This window comes from Phyllobates terribilis, unplaced genomic scaffold (genome assembly GCF_046119375.1).
Source record: "Phyllobates terribilis strain yellow unplaced genomic scaffold, ASM4611937v1 Scaffold_3__8_contigs__length_932513732, whole genome shotgun sequence".
NCBI lineage: Eukaryota > Metazoa > Chordata > Amphibia > Anura > Dendrobatidae > Phyllobates > Phyllobates terribilis.
This window is the reverse complement of record NW_027362763.1, coordinates 358,059,382-358,080,067: the sequence shown is the minus strand read 5'-3', so window position 1 is coordinate 358,080,067 and position 20,686 is coordinate 358,059,382. Positions and strand designations below refer to the sequence as shown.

Here is a 20,686-nt window from a genome sequence, read left to right as displayed (position 1 = left end):
TTCGTCTTTCTCAGAAGCGCAGTTATATGCTGAGCTTTAAAGGAGACTGCAATTTTAATTATATACCAAAATACTTTGGTAGTGCATTGTATAGTATAAGTGATCGACGATCGCAGGTTCAAGTCCCCTGTGGGGATTAAAAAATAAAGCTAATGCACAAAAAGTTAAAAAAAAAACAAGAGAATATATATATACATACACAGACACACAACATCAAATCACCACCATTTTCCCTCATTAAAAGTAAATAAATAATAAAAAATATGCAGTGAATTGATTCATACACCTGAACTTTTCCACATTTCTTTGACGTTACACAAACTTAAATTTATCGGGATTTTATGTGATATAGCAACGCAAAGTAGGAAGTATTTGTGAAGTGTAAAGGAAATGATACATGGTTTTCTGATTATTTTAAAAATATTAATCTGAAAATTGTGAAAAAATGTGAAAAAGTTCAGAGTATGAATAATTTTTCAAGGCACTGTCTATAGTATTGTTGCTCTCATAAAAGTTCTATTTAGCAAATTATAAAATTACTTAACCCAATTGGTAACTCCCTAAAAAAACACAATGAAAACAAATAAATGAGTCAAATCATCCTTACGTGACAAACTGGTAGATTGTCACGTAAAAAAAACCTCTCCCAGCTCAACTAAAGGAAAAATAAAAATGTTACGGTAAATTGTGACATAGACCAAAAAATTTTTTCTACAATTTTCAGATTTTTTTCTTCTCGTAAATGAAAATAAAAAATTCTAGTTAACTTGGTACAACCATAATCATACAGACCTGGAGAATCATGATTCTGATCAAATTCTATCACAGAATATACACCATGAAAGCAAAGCTTGAAAAACCATGGTGGAATTGCAATTTTTTCATAATTCACAGCACTTGGAGTTGTTTTGCCATTTTCCAGTACATTGATTGTCAAAACAAATAGTGTGATTTAAAACTACAGCTCATCCTGCCAAGAAACAACCCTCATATGGCTACATTGAAAGGAAAATAAAAAAGTTATGGCTCTCGGAAGAAGGAGAAGAAAAAAAAAAATTAAGCTCAAAAACGAAAATTGGCTGCGAACGGAAGGGGATAAACAACTGGGCACAGCAACAAAGTCAAAGAAAATAGTCCAAGTTTCCAAGAAAAAATGTAAAAGGAATGTTGTTAAACTCAAACAGTTGTTGGAATAAGATGCACATTCAGGAGTACTGTTCTACATGAAGCTACAACAATAACAAGTCAATCATTCTCAGTCAGAAACAATTTATCAATTTATCAGAGATGTTTCTTTCAAGCCCATCTATTAAGTGACAGACAAGCCAATCTTAGTTTAACCTTAGTTCTGGTGTAAAAATTTGTGTCTAATGCACAAAATTATGATTAATGTCATACAGATGCAATTATTGCATGAGAACTGGTAGCAGTTACATAGAATGATTCTCACCATTTATCTACTGTAGAGTTGCATTGAAGCTAAATTCTCTTACTCTCTTGCAATGCTGTTGATAGGAATTGTTCTGACCTCGGGCCATACTTGGAAACAACAAAGACGCTTGGGACACATGGCCTTTCGAATCCTTGGTCTGGGAAGAATAAGTATGGAGCAGCACATCCAAGAAGAGGCTCAGAATTTGATTGAATTGTTTTCTATGAATAAAGGTACTGTTTAGTGTACATTCATATGATGTTTAGTAACGTAACATTTGAAAACAACATAATTTTGTAAAAAGACTGTTTTATAGGTGAAAAAAAAATATTGACGACACGTGATGGCCTTCTCAAAAGTATTTAACATAAATTACAACCTATATAGCTATGTTAGTATTAGTGATGTGAGAGAGGTTGGCATAGCGGAAAGGCTGGGGAATACAGCAGCATGCTTTAGAGTATGTGCACAAAGTGTCTTTTTCAGGCTGATGCCATGGCGGGTTCAGGTTTCTAAAAACCACTTAAGGTTCCTAAAAATGGCAAGTAGTCCATTCTCCTGCCGTTTACCTCTCAGAAGACGCCCTGTACTGAACTTTACAATGCAAATCAATAGGAAAGCTAAACAGTCTGCAAGCTGTCTGGATGTCTTTTTGAGCGTTTTGTGATCATTTTTAGCTTTAAAAAATTCTGGCGGTTTTTGAAATTATTTAATGGAGTGGGAAAAAAAATGCACGGAAGATGACAAAAAAGATGTCACAAAAACATGAGAATTCCTTCAAAAAACCACAAGCTGCCAGAACCGTCATAAAACACTCAAGAAATGTCCGAAAAACATGTCACAATAGATGCTTCAGGAAAAATTGCTAGTTTCCTGAGCCATCTTCTTGAAAAAGATGTTGTGTGCACATACCCTTATAGGGAACACTCAGTGAGCTCCGAACTTGTAGCTTTACAAGCAGGCATGGAAGAAAAACAGTTCTAAAAATAATGGAAACTATAAGAAATTGCCAACAGAAATACTGAAACATTTCTAAAATGTATTTTTCTGTAAAAATGTACATACATTACATCACTACAGTATGCATCACTCATATTTTAGTTTTATTGTTACATGATTATGATACCATGTTTAAATTATTCCAGATTTCTAAGGATTTCTTTGTAAATTTCTATAGACATTTAAATATTTATTACAGCAACATTTTTTTCTGTATTGAGCTATGTTGCTGTTTTAGTTTTTTATGAATCTATCTACATATTAATCTATACTTTTCACTTCCTGATTATTGAATAGTAATAGATACACAATATCTTCATACATTTCCAAGAGTGCGCTGAGACGTTAGCTCAGACGCACGGGGAGAATGATTTAACAGGGAGCTGTTTTTTTATGCAGATACAGTTGAAAGTATGACGGTGGAGAGAGGCCTGGTGCCGACTTCCTCCTTGTTTCACGGGTCCCATAGTGGCTGTGTGGTCTGCCACTATTAGCAGTACCCTACTGGCCAGGACGCATTTACAGTTCACACTAGCCTAGGCAAGGAGCATAAGTGCATGCATTTAGCTCCAAGTAGTAGAAGTGAAGATGACGGCACTCACCACATCATGGAAAATCTTTATTTCATAGCAAGCAATAAAAATCAGGTGGGAGCATATAGGCAAACAAAAGCAGGCTATGACCATATTGTGCAGTCTTTCCCAAATTCCAGTCCTCATGGCCCCCCACAGGTCATGTTTTCAGGATTTCCTTAATATTGCCCAGATGGTGAAAGTATCATTAAGGCATCAGAAATTCTCTCACCTGTGCAATACTATGGAAATCCTGAAAACGTCACCTGTGGGGGGCCGTGAGGACTGGAGCTTGGGAAACACTGGTTTTGTGTCTACTGACACTTCTACGGGCCACTAAGTTCATTTACTCACTCTAAAAAACATCCCCCAAAAAAGGCAGCCATATTTACCAAAACAGGTCAAAATACTAATACACTACGTACGTATAGCTTGGTTTCATGAACTAAGATACTGGATAATATATAAGTATTTTCACTAAGTGTCATCATGATTCACAAATTTGAGCAATTGGTCAGTGTTAAAATAGGAGACGATAGATGATAAAACTATAGCAGTTAGAATAATTATCAGTGGCACATTTGATAAATATAAATGATGCTCATAGTGACGTTTACATGTCAGGTCCTGGTGTTTGATGGTGTATGGTATTCCTCAAAACTCATATGCTCTACTATGAATTACAGAACACACTAGGCTGTATCAGGATCTTGAATCAGTACATATAAATTAGCCAAAACATAATAAAATATAATGGTTAAATATGATTACCAAACCGTGATTGTAAAACACCAATATAGTCCCATAACATCCCCCATCACAGATTCAAGACTTCTGGGGGTACTGATAAAAAAAGTAAAAAAAAAAAAAAGAGAGCGCAGTGTTACCATCAACCAAATATGTTAAATAAGAAAATGAACATTTGTTATCATCAAGTCCGTAAAAGTTTGAATTTTAAAAATATAACATTATCTATCTTTATATGAATATGTCATTGGAGCGGCCCCTGTCTGTTCGTCGTTGTACAGTCCTAGATTGCAAGTTAGTTCAATTGCATTTCAGCAAATGAAGTAGGAAATTTGGTCAAAATTATTGGTGGCCTAAATGTGCTACCATGTGCCCAAGTGCATTCAGCGTGGCAGAACATTCCTCCGACAAAGATTATTAACCTTATTGATAGCAGCCAAGGTGTATAAGTGCATAAGTGTGGCGCTCATACTGGATACTAAATAAATCAAGATGTTTGGAAAAAAAAAATTCTATTTTTTCATCATTTGCATATCATTAACATGTGTATTGATCCTGTGACTTCCATAGCTCCTCGACTTTTCCCTTTTGCAATTTAAATGTTGAGTGTATTGTTTATTGCCTACTATCTGTTCTATTGTTGTTTATACTCATTGAAACGGCGACTGTTAAGGGGCCTTATTCCCTCATTGCCATTTTAAAACGGTGATCCGGAAAAAGGCTGTAGTGCCCCCCAGAGGCGGAAAATCTCCATGGTCTCAGCTACCCCTGGTAGCTTAGACCCTGGAGTACATGATCAGGGCCGGATTTTCCGGTCCCCGATCACATGATTGCGGTTATTCAGTAAATAACGGCGATCATGGAAAAAAAAACTGTGCCCGCTGTTTAATTTCTCTCTCTTCTGACATGAGGAGAGGAGAGAGAAATGGTGCCCCCTAGCCCTCCTGGTATCTCCATTATCCCTCAGTCCCCCCTCCTCCGTCCGCCTAACCCTCCTCATCATCTTCCTGTGAAAACAATGGCAGGCTGGTACCTGGCAACATTAGGGAATTTTTCCTATTGGTTCCTTTTGATCACTGTGATTTACCCTAACACAGTGATCAAAAGGAAAAAAATAGTAAATCAAATCCCCCTTTGTCACCCCCTTGGTTAGATAAAAATTCTCAAAGTAAAACATTTTTTTCTACATTCTTTGCCATTGTGTTAGGATTGGGGTCAGGGTCGTGTTAGGGTTGGGGTCAGGGTTGTGTTAGGATTGGAATTTTTTCTAAAGAAAAAAAAATGATAATATGACGACTAGTGTTGAGCGCAAGTGCTCGCTACTTGAGTTTGCATCATGTGTTTGGGTATGCACCGAGTATTGCAGGTGATCGAGTGACAAGCTTGTGTCCCTGCCCCACATGTTTCGTGGGGCAGGGACTCAAAAAAAAAAACAACACACGGGTGTTGCCTGCCTGCCATACATGGGCAATCCCCGAATTTTTTTGGGGGGTGTCTCACAACTGCAAAGCAAGCAGGTCAGAGACTTGAGCATCTCACTCCAGCATCTGTGATACTTGGTGTATACCCAAGCACCCGATGCAAACTCAAGTAGCGAGCACTTGCGCTCAACACTAATGATGACGTATTCAATATGATGACCTAATGTTATCAAATTCTATGTCATACCTGTGTGTTCAAAATGCTCATTATGCCCCTTGATAAAATCCTAGAGGGTTGTAATTTCCAAAATGGGGTCACTTGTGGTGAATTTCCACTGTTTAGGCACATCCGGGGCTCTCCAAATGGTACATGGCGTCCATTCTCGATTCCAGACAATTTTGCGTTCAAAAAGTCACACTGTGCTCTTTCCCTACCAAGCCCTGCTGTGAGCCCAAACAGTGTTTTTTTCCCCACATATGGGGTATCGGCTTACTCAAGAGAAATTCCACAACAATTTTTGAGGTCCATTTTCACCTGTAACCCTTGTGAAAATAAAAAATTTGGAGCTAAAAGATCATTTTTGTGGAAAAAAATTAGATTTTTTTATTTTCATGGCTCTATGTTATAAACTTCTGTGAAGCACCTAATGGTTCAAGGTACTCACCACACATCTAGATAAGTTCCTTGAGGGGTCTCTTTTCCAAAATGGGGTCACTTGTAGGGGGTTTCCACTGTTTAGGCTCATCAGGAGCTCTCCAAACGCGACATGGCATCCGCTATAGATTCCAGGGAATTTTGCGTTCAAAAAGTCAAATGGTGCTCCTTCCCTTCCAAGCCCTGCTGTGCGCCCAAACAATTTTCCCCCACATATGGGGTATCGGCATGCTCAGAAAAAACAACTAATTTTGGGGTCCATTTTCTCTTGTTACCCTTGTGAAAATAAAAAAATTGGGATCTGAAGTAAAACTTTTGTGAAAAAAAATTAAATGTTAATTTTTTCCTTCTACATTGCTTGAAGCACCTGAAGGGTTAATAAACTTCTTGAATGTGGTTTTGAGCACCTTGAGGGGTGCAGTTTTTAGAATTGTGTCACTTTTGGGTATTTTCTGTCATATAGACTCCACAAAGTCACTTCAAATATTTTGTGGACCCTAAAAAAATGGTTTTGTAAATTTTATTGCAAAAATTGAGAAATTGCTGATTAATTTTTAACCCTTATAACTTCCTAACAAAAAAGATTGTTTCAAACATTGTGCTGATGTTAAGTAGGCATGTGGTAAATGTTATTTATTAACTATTTTGTTTGACATGACTCTGGTTTAAGGGCATAAAAATTCAAAGTTTGAAAATTGTGAAATTTTAAAAATTTTAGCTTGATTTCCGTTTTTTTTTCCCAAATAAACGCAAGTCATATCGAACAAATTTCACCACTATCATGAAGTACAATATGTCACGAAAAAAACAGTCTCAGAAAGAGTGGGATCTTTTGAAGCGTACCAGAGTTGTTACCACATAAAGTGACAGTGGTCAGAATTGTAAAATTTGGCTCCATCACTAAGGGGTTGATAACACGGGCCTGCAAAAAAAAAATTTCAGGTTCCCAAATTTTTTTTAATGGATTTAAAGTATTTTGGGGGTGCGGAATTAAAAAATCCCATTACTGTTTGTTGCCGAATTGGTACTAGTTATTGAGATGATTCATTCATGAAAATAATACATTCCCCCAGTTTGACTTGGGTGTGATAACAAATGAAATAGCTTTTGGTCTTTTAACTCTTTAACAGTGTCTTCGGGAATGAAATATCCCATATAATTATTATGTATTTCAATTTGTAGGCTTCCAGTGCTATAAAAGTGATTTTTTAAGCCAGAATTCTACTATAGTTACAGTAATTAACTATTAGATATCCCAGAAATTAGAGCCAATCTGGCAAAACCGAAGTCATATTCTTAATCAGTACCATAAACTTAATATAAAACCGTTCAGACATTGTAGACACTAATATCACTGTATACCAGTGTAATTGTAAGGAGGTTGTAGGACACCTAGTGGATGGGAGATAAAGCTGGAGTAATGCTTTAGTACATATAGGACTAGACGTGATTAATTGGCCATAACAGGTTGCTTATGAGCAGCTGAAGAGTTAGGACAGAGTGCTGCTTACCATATCTCCACCCCTGGGTGTGGTTCGCTTTGTAAAATAAGACCAGTTTGTCACACACATTACTGTGTCTGTGGAGGTGTGCAGATCTCATGGATTAAGTGTCTTCGTTAAAGGACTAAGAAGCTAGACTCTAAGTCAGGCGGGCTAACCGGCACTATTGTATGGATTTGTTAGTTTATGGTTTACTTTGTGCTGGACAAAGGCTGTATTTAAGTTTAAGTTTTCCTGTAATATGGTTTATGAGTACTGAAATAAACCAGCAGGACTTTAAATAGAAACAGTTTCTGTGATGCCTCATATCGCTCCCAAGTGAATAGCATTGTTACAATGTATATAGATGGGTGGATATGTAGGCATACAGTGTCTATTCATATTATTTTTCATTATAAGTGAATAGGTAGACGAGGCATTGCTGGTTCGCCACAACTGTCACTAGACCTTACAATGATGGACTTTTTCTTTTGGCCACTATGCAGAAGGACGGGGGGGGGCCCTGGTGCCAGCATCAGGCCCCCCCTACTCATCACCGCTGCAAGTTCACTGATGAAAGAGAGGGAGCATGACGCTCCCATCACTACAGAGTCAGCCTATGGGGGGGGGCACATTATGCTACAGACTCTGCCTATAAGGTGAGGGGGGCATTATACTACAGCATCTGCCTATAAGGGGGGGGCATTATACTACAGGCTCTGCCTATAAGGGGGGGGCATTATACTACAGACTCTGCCTATAGGTAAGGGTAATTATACTACAGACTCTGCCTATGGGAACGGGGGGAGCATTATAGTACAGACTCTGCCTATGGGAAGGGGGGGAGCATTATAGTACATACTCTGCCTATGGCGGGGGGCATTATACTACAGACTCTGCCTATGGGGGGGCATTATACTATAGACCCTGCCTATGGGGGGGATTATACTACAGACTCTGCCTATGAGGGGGCATTATACTATATGTAGGCTATTTGTACAGTGTGGGGATTACAGTTAGGGTCATACAGTGTGGGAAATAATGTGGGGTCTTTTCACAGTGTGTGGGCAATTATACCGTGTGGGAGACAATGTGGGGTCTTTGCACAGTGTTGGAGCCATCAGTTTGGAGGCTACTAAGGGGTCAGTATACTGTGTGTTGGATACTACACAGTGAGGAGGCATTATACTATGTATAGGAGAGCATCATACTGTGTATATGGGAGCTGTACATGGGGGGAGACTCAGGACATTATTAAATTTTAAGTTGCCACTTATTGATATAGGGGAACTCAGGTTATTATGACTGTCAGAGACACACACAGAGGGCATTATTACTTTGTAGGGGGCACAATGTGGGCACTGTTTTCTAGGGCACTTGCACACGGCATTACTATATTCTAGAGGTTTGTTTTACTATCTAGAGGGTGCACAGAAGGTGCAGTAATAGGGACACATACAGCAGCAGCGGCTCAGTATTGGGGTATCAGCAGGATGAGGAGTTTGTTTCAGGTTGGGAATAGATGGGGACGGTGCCTGAAATGTAAGGAGTCAAATGTGTCTTTGTTGTGATCTCTGCAGATCTGAGACTCTGAGTTCTGGCTGGAGACATTGTCGTGACGGTCTGGGCCAGATGGAAAAGACGGGAAAAGTGAACAATTTAATCAGAAAGAACGTCAGCTGTAAGGTACTATATATAACTGTGCTGTAATCTCATATATGTTCTGCAGGACTCGTATCTATCAATATATGGTCACCATATGGCGGTAATATCAGTGCTGTATAGAGATTATTTTCAGTAACAGCGCGGTCATCTGCTGAGGTTCCCCTACATCCACTATCTGGGTGCGCCACCGTAGCTGTAATCAGGGTTACCTGGTTAGGGGCCCACTCAGAAGTTTCGCCCCCCCCCAAACCAAAACCCTAGCTACACCTCTGTCTTCAGTAATTCTGAACTACAATAACATCTATTTATAAAGCTCAGTTGGAGGTGAGTATTAAATTGTTACCATTACTTATTAAAATCTATGGTTTAAAATATTTGTATTTTAGGTTTTTCATTAATCAAAGTTCTCCACTAAGATTGGTTGCTCTTGTTTCTCTCTGGATGTTGCCTTGCCTTTCTTATTTTAAGCCAGGTTCTTTTAATTATTTACAAGCCACAACGATATCTGAGTATACTGTATATTTGTTTTTAATTGGTCAGTAGTATTTTTTATTATTTTTGGACCATTTGTTTTATGGTATTGTTGTACTTCTTATGTTTGACGATCAGCAAGAATAAGAGATTTAGCATTTTTATTCGGATCTGTAGGGTATTAATTTATTTTTTAACTGATTTTATTTTGTAGGTGCTCCACTTGACCCATCTGATTGCATTGTCCACTCGGTCTCAAATATTATATCTTTTTTGGTATTTGGAAAAAGATTTCTCCCAGGAAATAAATCTTTCCAGGAGCTTCACAAAGCTACAGAACTGGTGATTGCTGCCCCAGGCACCTTCTGGGCTAGGGTTTGTATCTATCTTCTTTCCTGGCATTTTAGTAAAGACTATAACTGACCAATTTATTATTGCCTTATGATTTCAGATTTGACTTTAAAATGTACCAGTAATTTCAGGTAACTTTTCAGAATAAGCTGTCGTGTGTATGCATGAGGAATAACACCATTTCTGTACATCATATGACATTATATGACTTATACCCTGAATTTTTCATCATTGTTCTCTGCAGGCTATGATGTCTCCATTACACAGTGCACACAGAAACAGAGTAATTCCTGCTTCTTCCTCTGTTTAGTATTTGTTTAGCAGTTGCAACAGCATAGAGGACATTATACAACAGTACTGTAATGTATGGCTGTATAGAATCTGCCAAGTTTTGGGGTGCCAGTTAATTATAATTAACAACTATATCTACTGTATCAGTGTCTTCCGCGTCTTCTGACTCTGTGACGTCTCAAGGCAGAGGATGCGCTGGGACTCTTTTGTGCCAATGTAGCCCCTTTCCGACGAGGTCAGTAATAGTACATAGCTGCCCCCTGGGACTTATGGACCAGCTACGTACTATTATGCATGCCGGGTGTCAGCTGATTGTCACAGCTGACACCTGGTGCTATGTGCAGGGAGCGGTCCCGCACATCCTCCCCGCAATGCTGCGATCAAAGTCGATCGCAGCATTGCGGTGGCAAGGGTGATGGTGATCGCTATACTCACCTCTCCCGCCGGCGTCCACCGATGTCTGCTGCGGCTTCCGGGTGTTGTCATGACGACCCGATGAGGTCATGACAACATCCGGGTCACCAGGACGTTACTTTGGTCATGTGTAGTGCATGACCAAAGTAATGTCTCCCCTGTGTGCCGCGCTAACAGGCTGCATGCCATAGGGAGCTGCTGCTCTCTATGCCATGCAGCCGATCAGGCTGCAAAAAGTGAAAGTACCATAGTGGGACAATGTGTAAGAGTAAAAAAAAAAAAGTAGAAAAGTGAAAAAAATTGGAAAAAAAATAATCCCCAAAGAATAGAAATATATTGAACCCATAATATTTATTTATTATGAAAAAAACAAACAATAAAAGTACACATATTTGGTATCGCTGCGTCCGGAACGACTTGACCTATAAAACTGTCCCACTAGTTAACCCCTTTAGTGAACACGGTAAAAAATAAAAAATAAAAAACGAAGCAAAAAACAATGCTTTATCATCATACCGTCAAACAAAAAATGGAATAACACGCGATCAAAAAGACAAATGTAAATAAAAATGGTACTGCTGAAAACAAGCCGCCATACAGCTCCATCATCCGAAAAATAAAAAAAGTTATAGCTCTCAGAATAAAGCGATAAAAAAAAATATTTTATCTAGAAAATAGTTTTTATTGTGTAAAAGCGCCAAAACATAAAAAAAAGATATAAATGCGGAACTTCTGTAAACGTACTGACCCGAAGAATAAAGCTGCCTTATCAATTTTACCACATGCGGAGCGGTATAAAAAAACCCCCATAAAAACAATTCCGGAATTGCTGTTTTTTTGTTTATTCTGCCTCCCAAAAATCGGAATAGAAAGCGATCAAAAATGTCGCACACACGAAGATGATTCCAGTAAAAACATCAACTTGTCCCGCAAAAAACAAGCCATCACATGACTTTGTCGGCCAAAATATGGAAAAATGATAGCTCTCAAAATATGGCGATGCAAAAACTAGTCTTTGCAAAAAAAAGTGTCTTTTAGTGTGACAGCTGTCAATCATAAAAACCCGATATGAATCTGGTATCGCTGTAATCGCACCGACCCGAAGAATAAAGTCGTCTAATCACTTATACCACACGAGGAACGGTGTAAAAAAATAAACTCTAGGGTTAGCGTTAGGATTGTATTAGGGTTGGGGTTAGGGTTGTGCTAGGGTTGGGGTTGAGATTGGGCGAGGGTTAGGGTTGAGCTAGGGTTAGGGTTGGGCTAGGGTTGGGGTTAGGGTTGGGCTAAGGTTAGGGTTGGGGTTAGGGTTAGGCTAGGGTTGGGGTTGTATTAGGGTTGGGATTTTTCCAAAAGTAAAGAAAAAAAGAAAAAAAAATGATGACGATATGGCGACCAGTGTTGAGCGCAAGTGCTCGCTACTTGAGTTTGCACTGGGTGCTTGTGTATGCACTGAGTATCGTGGATGTTCGAGTGACCTGCTCGAGTCTCTGCCCCATATGCTTCGTGGCCAAAAAAAAAGTTGCTGGGATCGCGTGCCATGCATGAGCAATCCCCGCATGTTATTTTTTGCGTGTCTAACAACCGTGAAACATGCAGGGCAGGGACTCGAGCATGTCACTCAAGCACCCATGATACATGGTGCATATCCGAGTACCTGATGCAAACTCAAGTAGCAAGCACTTGCGCTCAAGACTAATGACAACTTATTCAATATGATGACCTAATGTTATCAACTTCTGTCGTACCTCTGGGTTCAAAATGTACACTATACCCCTTGATAAAATCCTTGAGGGGTCTAGTTTCCAAAATGGAGTCAATTGTGGGGGGTTTCCACTATTTAGGCACATCAGGGTCTCTCGAAATGCGACATGGCGTCCGCTCTTGATTTCAGCCAATTTTGCGTTCAAAAAGTCACACAGTGCCCCTTCACTTCGGAACCCTGACGTGCGCCCAAACAGTGTATTTTTCCCACATATGGGGGTATTGGCGTACAAATTGCTCACCAGTTTTTAGGTTCCATTTTCTCCTCTTACCCTTGTGAAACTAAAAAATTTGGGGCTAAAATATAATTTTTGTGGAAAAAGTTAGATTTTTTTATTTTCACGGTTTCATGTTATAAACTTCTGTGAAGCACCTAGAGGTTAAGGGTGCTCACCACACATCTAGATAAGTTCCCTGAGGGGTTTAAAAAATGGTGTCACTTGTGGGGGTTTTCAACTGTTTAGGCACATCAGGGGCACATCCACTAATTATTCAAGCAAATTTTACATTCAAAAAGTCAAATGGCGCTCCTTCCCTTCCGAACCCTGCCGTACGTCCAAGCAGTGGTTTTCCCCCACATATGGGGGGTATCTGCTAACTCAGGAGAGTTTGCACAACAAGTTGCATGGTGCAATTTCTCCTGTTACCCTTATGAAAATGCAAAACTGGGGGCTGACAAACATTTTTGTGGGAAAAATGTGAAAATTTTATTTTCATGGCTCCATGTTATAAACTTCTGTGAAGTACCTGGGGCTTCAAGGTGCTCACCATTCATCTAGATAAGTTCCTTGAGGGTTCTAGTTTCCAAAATGGTATCACTTATGGGGGGTTTCCACTGTTTAAGCACATCAGTGGCTCTCTAAACGCAACATGGCGTCCGCTAATTATTCAAGCAAGCTTTACATTCAAAAAGTCAAATGGCGCTCCTTCCCTTCTGAGCCCTGCCATGTGCCCAAAAAGTGTTTTTTCCCCATGTATGGGGTATCTGCATGCTCAGAAGAAATTGCACAACACATTTTGAGGTCCATTTTTCTTGTTACCCCTGCAAAAATAAAAAATTGGGGTCTAAAGTAACATTTTTGTGAAAAAAGTTAAATGTTCATTTTTTTCTTACCCATTCCAAAAATTTCTGTGAAGCACATGAAGGGTTAATAAACTTCTTGAGTGTGGTTTTGAGCACCTTGAGGGGTGCAGTTTTTAGAATGGGGTCATTTTTTGTATTTTCTGTCATAAAGGCTTCTCAAAGTCACTTCAAATGTGATGTGGTCCCTAAAAAAAAAAATGGTTTTGCAAATTTTGTTCTAAAAATGAGAAATCGATGGTCAACTTTTAACCCTTATAGCTCCCTAATAAAAAAAAAATTTGGTTCCAAAATTGTGCTGATGTAAAGTAGACATGTGGGAAATGTTATTTATTAACTATTTTGTGTAACATACTTCTCTGATTTAAGGGCATAAAAATTAAGATTTTGAAAATTGTCAAATTTTCGCCAAATTTCCGATTTTTTTTCACAAATAAACACAAGCGATATCGAAGAAATGTAACCACTATCATGAAGTACAATATGTCACGAAGAAACAATCTCCGAATCAGCGGGATCCCTTGAAGCTTTCCAGAGGTATTACTTCATAAAGTGACAGTGGTCAGATTTGTAAAAATTGGCCTGGTCATTAACGTGCAAACCACCCTCCGGGGTAAAGGGGTTAATACATGTGCAGGGCAAATGAAACCTCTATACCTGCAACATCATGTAAAGCGCAAGTGATGCAGGGAGGAGAGACAGAGAGGGCAGGGCTTATTTGTTATCCCTGTCCTCTCTTCTCTGGTTCAGAGTCTTAGGCTATATTCACATTATGTTTTAGACTAGCTATCAGTAGCTCGATTCAGACATTTGTTCTGGTGGGTCCATTGACTTTAATGATGCAGTTGGAGTCACATTGTGCTCTGTTAGATGTGATTTTCAGAAATATCCGTCTATTTGAGGAGGGCATCAAGACGTGATAGATTGCGTCTTGGTGCCTGCCTCAAATATGCAGATACTGCTGAAAAATTTGTCCGACAGAGCACAATATGACTTCATGTGCATCATTAAAGTCAATAACCTGTCAGCGCAAATGTTTGATCCCATTTTCCATGGCTTCAGATGCAGCCTTGGCAGAACCACTGACTGTAAACTAAAGCACAATATTAACATAGCCTTACTCTTTCCTGACACCAGCCCAGGCGTGCTGTAAATACACAGTGGTCAGTTTATATTGCTGATACTCCAGTTTTAAATTTCTGGAATTAGAAGTGTCAGTGACAATGATGCCAAGGGTATGGCATATCAATGCTGCTGTGTAAGGAAATCATTGGTGCAGCAACAGGATGTACGGTAATAGGTGAGAGCTGGAAAAAATTTTGGTAACTCTAGATAATTGTCTAATTTCTTCTGAATTATGTTGATTTTTGTAGATTTATGACATGGTCCCGAGTCTTCTCCATGTGCTTCCAGGGCCTCATCAGAAGGCATTTAAATACTATAATTTTCTGTGTTCGTTCATCAAGAAGGAGGTTGAGCAGCATAAGAAATTACGAATATGCCAACCTGGGGACGATAAAGATGTAATTGACTGCTACTTGACACAAATACAAAAGGTAACCTGCATTTTATGTAGAACTTGAAAATGTATTTTAGTGTTTCTTTGTTTCTTATTACTATGTGTCCATTTACTCTTCTCAGACTCAAAATGACCCCAGTTCCACATATAATGATGACAACATGATCCATCTTATAGCAGATTTATTTATGACTGGGACAGAGACGGTGACAACAACCCTCCGTTGGGCTCTTCTCTACTTGGTTACTTTTGTTGAGATCCAAGGTGAATGATGTAACTGAAGAATAGAATACAATATTATCTGGGGAACTTGCAGAATGTGAAATAATACTTCTGTGTTGACATATTGTGATGCTATCAGTTATGCAATTGTTATTTTTTTACTATCATAATATACTATAAACAGGGGCCTACATAGAAACCATGGAGCCCCATAGCAAAAGTTCTAATTGGGCCCCTCTTCCCTCTCGGTGGAGTAGGCAGGGTCACGGCGCATTGGAAGAGTCACAAAATGGCATGCTTCATAACTTTTAAAGATAGGCAGAGAGACATGTACTGCAGCACATGCATAGTAATTTAGCTCTTTCTTAAGCCCCTTACTGTTTTTACTCACTACAATACACCATTTTTGGCCCCATACAGTATAATGCCTCTAACACACTGCATGATACCCCCACCCAACAGTGAAATTCCCCACGCGCACAACATGATGAACCCAATGTCTCCAAAACAGTATGATGTCCCCACATCACCTCATACAGCATAATGGCCTCACCAGTACAATTCCCCTAAACACAGAATGAATGCTCGCACAATGGTCCCCATCACCACAGAGAGAGTACGGACTAATAAAAGAAAGCAAACATACCACTCGACTATCACGTTCCACTGTTGTGCTGCTCAACTCTGTGTGGACTGAGGCTCTGGGAAATAGATGCATCAGGGAATGTGATTTTCCCAGTGGCGGCAGAAGTGGTGAGATGCTGCGGTGCCAGCGGTGAGGCAGAGCGGAGTGTATTGATTTTCCGGTGACCATCTTTCTGAAGGGAAATGATCCCTGAAAGCGGCACAGGCGTGGTTGATATCTTGGCTGGGCCGAGATCCCAGTCTGCGCAACCGGCCCACGGCTTCAGGAAAAAGGCTGCCAGGAAAGCTCTGCTTGCCCCCCGATACCGGGCCCGCAGCATCGCACCACTTCTGCTGCCGAGTTCCTGAGGGAGGGACCCTGCTTCCTGCGATCCCGCTCCACCACCACACCTCCCCGGTAAGCTACATTTGGACCAAAAGACAAAGCCCCATTTTCCTCCCAAATTTGGGGGAGAAAAAAAAGGGAGAGTCTTATGGTCCAAAAAATAAGGTATGTCAACGCTCTACTAGACACATGACTGCTGCAGCTTTTGATAGGCTGCAGCGGGCAGGAGCTTTGAACTGCATGCAGTATCATTCTGCCCCCAAGTGTCTAATCATCACCATTCTGCCCCCAAGTGTCTCAACATCACCATTCTGCCCCCATGTGTTTCATCATCACCATTCTGCCCCCATGTGTCTCATCATCATCATTCTGCCCCCAAGTGTCTCATCATCATCATTCTGCCCCCAAGTGTCTCATCATCACCATTCTGTCCCCAAGTGTCTCATCATCACCATTCTGTCCCAAAGTGTCTCATCATCACCATTCTGCCCCCAAGTGTCTCATCATCACCATTCTGCCCCCAAGTGTCTCATCATCACCATTCTGCCCCCAAGTGTCTCATCATCACCATTCTGCCCCCAAGTGTCTCATCATCACCATTCTGCCCCCAAGTGTCTCATCATCACCATTCTGCCCCCAAGTGTCTCATCATCACCATTCTGCCCCCAAGAGTCTCATCATCACCATTCTGCCCCCAAGTGTCTCATCATCACCATTCTGCCCCCAAGAGTCTCATCATCACCATTCTGCCCCCAAGAGTCTCATCATCACCATTCTGCCCCCAAGAGTCTCATCATCACCATTCTGCCCCCAAGAGTCTCATCATCACCATTCTGCCCCCAAGTGTCTCATCATCACCATTCTGCCCCCAAGTGTCTCATCATCACCATTCTGCCCCCAAGTGTCTCATCATCACCATTCTGCCCCCAAGTGTCTCATCATCACCATTCTGCCCCCAAGTGTCTCATCATCACCATTCTGCCCCCAAGTGTCTCATCATCACCATTCTGCCCCCAAGTGTCTCATCATCACCATTCTGCCCCCAAGTGTCTCATCATCACCATTCTGCCCCCAAGTGTCTCATCATCACCATTCTGCCCCCAAGTGTCTCATCATCACCATTCTGCCCCCAAGTGTCTCATCATCACCATTCTGCCCCCAAGTGTCTCATCATCACCATTCTGCCCCCAAGTGTCTCATCATCACCATTCTGCCCCCAAGTGTCTCATCATCACCATTCTGCCCCCAAGTGTCTCATCATCACCATTCTGCCCCCAAGTGTCTCATCATCACCATTCTGCCCCCAAGTGTCTCATCATCACCATTCTGTCCCCAAGTGTCTCATCATCACCATTCTGTCCCCATGTGTCTCATCATCACCATTCTGCCTCCAGGTGTCTCATCATCACGATTCTGCCCCCGTCTCCGCTTTACAAAAAAGTAAAAAAATAAAAATAAAAAATAAAGTTCCTCCTTAGCTTGCCGCCACTCCAGCGGCGACTCTTCTTTGTCATCTGAGGCGCGGACGCCAGCCAATCACAGGCTGGCAGTGATGTCATACGCCGGTGACGTGTGCGCTGACATCAGCTGTCGGCATGTGAATGGTTGGGGGCTGTTAACTATCACCTTGCGGAAGTTTCCTGCACAGTAATAGATTTAAAGTGAATGTGCGTCCGAGGACGCAAGTTCAGTTCGCTGGGTCCCGGTGAGCAGAGGGGGGGCCCGTCCGGGCCCCTCTGCTCACCGGGCCTATACGCCAGTAAGGGCAGTAATGCCCTGATGGCAGCCCTGCACATATGTACACAAATCTACACAGGACATATTTCACACATCCATACAAACATATTAGACATGCATACACCTATACCCACACATAGTACAGATGGACTTACCCTCTCGCTGGTGCAGCCTCCCCTCCTCCTGGGGCCCGACTGCAGAGCTGTCTTGCTGTTACTGCAGGGCAGAAGAGTAGGGCTCTAATGTACACAGCAGGGGAGGGAACAAGGAGAGCAGGGGCCATATTGGAAGCAGCCACTCGTCTGCTCTGCTGAAGGCACGGGGCTGGTGGGCAGGGCCTCTTCTCCTGTTCTAAACAGAGAAATGAGTCATCCTCTGCACCCAGACACACAAGTTTTGCAGAGGTCACGGTGCATTCCTTCTCCCGACTCCGGGGCCCCCCTGTCTCACGGGTAGAGATGAGCATTGTTCGACTCGAACTGTTCGCCAATCTCAAATTCAAGCTGTTTTGGGCGGTGTTCGAGTCATTCGACGAACTCGAATGATTTGCAAAAAATTCGGATGTTCGAGGTTATACTCGATAACTGTTCGTGCAGCAAAAGCGTAACTGGATTTTTTCACAGTAATACTGTTAATCAATGTTAATAGACAGTTTCAGTGTAGAGTGGGCGGAGGGAGGGGCAGGGGATGGATCTCTGCATAAATAATGCCGATCTCCCTTTTTTTTTTCTTTCCCGCATTTACAGTGGGGCGGTGCAGTCTGTCAGCCTATCAGCAGCACACACATGCAGCGAAGTGCTTTTTTTTCACACAAACAAGGGCATGTGTCATTGGCTGTGTATGTCACATGTCCTTGCCCTATAAGACCAAGCCATTTTCCCCATCACCACCATTTTCTCACTGCTGCAGCTGAGTGTTAGACGGCACCGCTGCTGCTGTGGGCGCTATACAGTATAACTGTGTGCATTGCGAGCGAATTTCCAGTTACATAGAGAGATAGGTTTAGGGAGTAGGGACTAGTTGTAATTTCAGCCCTTTTGAGGGCTAGGTTACAGCAATTCCTAGCACTTTTTGCCAGGCAGGTCTGTGCCAGTGCTGTGCAAGTGTTTTTCACAGCATTTGGCAAAATGTAGCTCAGCCAATCCTTTTGGGCCTGTATCAGTGTCTGGTAGTCAGTGGAGTAGTCTATCTGTGTTGCAAGCTACACCACCTGTGTATCTAATACCAATTTTTTACTGCATCTAAGCCAGCCAATCCCTTTGGGCCTGTAGCAGTGTCTGGTAGTCAGTGGAATAGCCCATCTGAAGCAAGCTACACCACCTGTGTATTTAATAACAATTTTTTACTGCATCTAACCCAGTAAATCCTTTTGGGCCTAGTAGCAGTGTCTGGTAGTCAGCGGAGTAGCCCACCTGTGAAGGAAGCTACACCGCCTGTGTATCTAATTCTAATTTTTTACTGCATCTAACACAGGAAATCTTTTTGGGCCTAATAGCAGTGTCTGGAAGTCATCGGCAGGGGCGGCATCAGCACCCGGCGCACACGGGCAAGTGCCGGGGCCCTGAGCAGGCAGGGGGGCCTACTTGCCATCGCGCACCCCTGCTCGCAATGGGACCCGTGAGCGGTGCGGTGCCGGTGTCAGCGCCCACCCTCCCTCGCTTGCTCAGGGCCCCGGCACCCGGCACAATGCTTACCCCTCCCCGTGCCTCCACAGCAACTCCTGTCTCTTCCGCTCCTGCACTGTGACGTTTCAGGTCAGAGGGCGCGGTGATGTCTTTACACTGCGCTCTCTCCTGAGCCGTCACAGCGCAGAGCGGGAAGATGCCGGCGACGCTGGAGTCCGGAGCAGCGGCAGCAGCAGGTGAGAAGTGAGGTGAGTATTGGATTTTTTTTATTGTATGGGGGCATAGGGCATTAAATGGTGGGGTGGGGGGTGTGACATCATGCATGAGGCATTATAAGCGAGGGTGGGGTGACATCCTGCGTGGGGCATTATATGGGGGGGTGTGACTTCCTGCGTGGGGCATTATAAGGGAGGGGGGTGTGTATGATATCCTGCATGGGGCATTATAAGGGAAGGGGGGATGTGACATCTGCATGGGGCATTATAAGAGAGGGGGGGGATGTGACATCCTGCATGGGACATTATAAGGGAGGGGGGGAGTGACATCCTGCATGGGGCATTATAAGGGAGGGGGTGTGTGACATCCTGCATGGGGCATTATAAGGGAGGGGGTGTGTGACATCCTGCATGGGGCATTATAAGGGAGGGGGTGTGTGACATCCTGCATGGGGCATTATAAGGGAGGGGGGTATGACATCCTGCATGGGGCATTATATGGAGGGGGATGTGATATCCTGCATGGGGCATTATAAGGGAGGGGGGAAGTGACATCCTGCATGGGGCATTTTATGGGGGGAGTGTGACATCCTGCATGGGGCATTATAAGGGAGGGTGGGATGTGAAATCCTGCATGGGGCATTATATGGGGGGGAAGTGACATCCTGCATGGGGCATTATAATGCAGGTGGAGGTGTGTGACATCCTGCATGGGGCATTATAAGCGAGGGGGGGATGTGGCATCTTGCATGGTGCATTATAAGAGAGGGGGGTGTGTGTGACATCCTGCATGGGGCAATATAAGGGAGGGGGGATGTGACATCCTGCATGGGGCATTATATGGGGGGTGACATCCTGCATGGGTCATTATATGGGAGGTGACATCCTGCATGGGGCATTATATGAGGGGGGACAGCCTGCATGGAGCATTATGTGGGGGCACAGCCTGCATGGAGCGTTATATGGGGGCCAGTATTCTGTATGGAGCGTTATATGGGGGCCAGTATCCTGTATGGAGCGTTATATGGGGGCCAGTGTCCTGTATGGAGCGATT

General features: G+C 42.3%; 1 protein-coding gene across 1 annotated transcript in view; it reads left to right on the top strand.

Annotated features, from left to right (window-relative positions):
* The window catches only part of LOC141258122 (cytochrome P450 2J5-like), a 78,623-nt gene that overhangs the window by 28,334 nt on the left and 29,603 nt on the right, over positions 1–20,686 (top strand). Inside the window, exons 3-6 of the mRNA XM_073673126.1 lie at positions 1,516–1,665; positions 9,658–9,818; positions 14,718–14,900; positions 14,986–15,127. Of these exons, the coding sequence (XP_073529227.1) occupies positions 1,516–1,665; positions 9,658–9,818; positions 14,718–14,900; positions 14,986–15,127 (636 nt within the window). The remainder of the gene's footprint in view (positions 1–1,515; positions 1,666–9,657; positions 9,819–14,717; positions 14,901–14,985; positions 15,128–20,686) is intronic.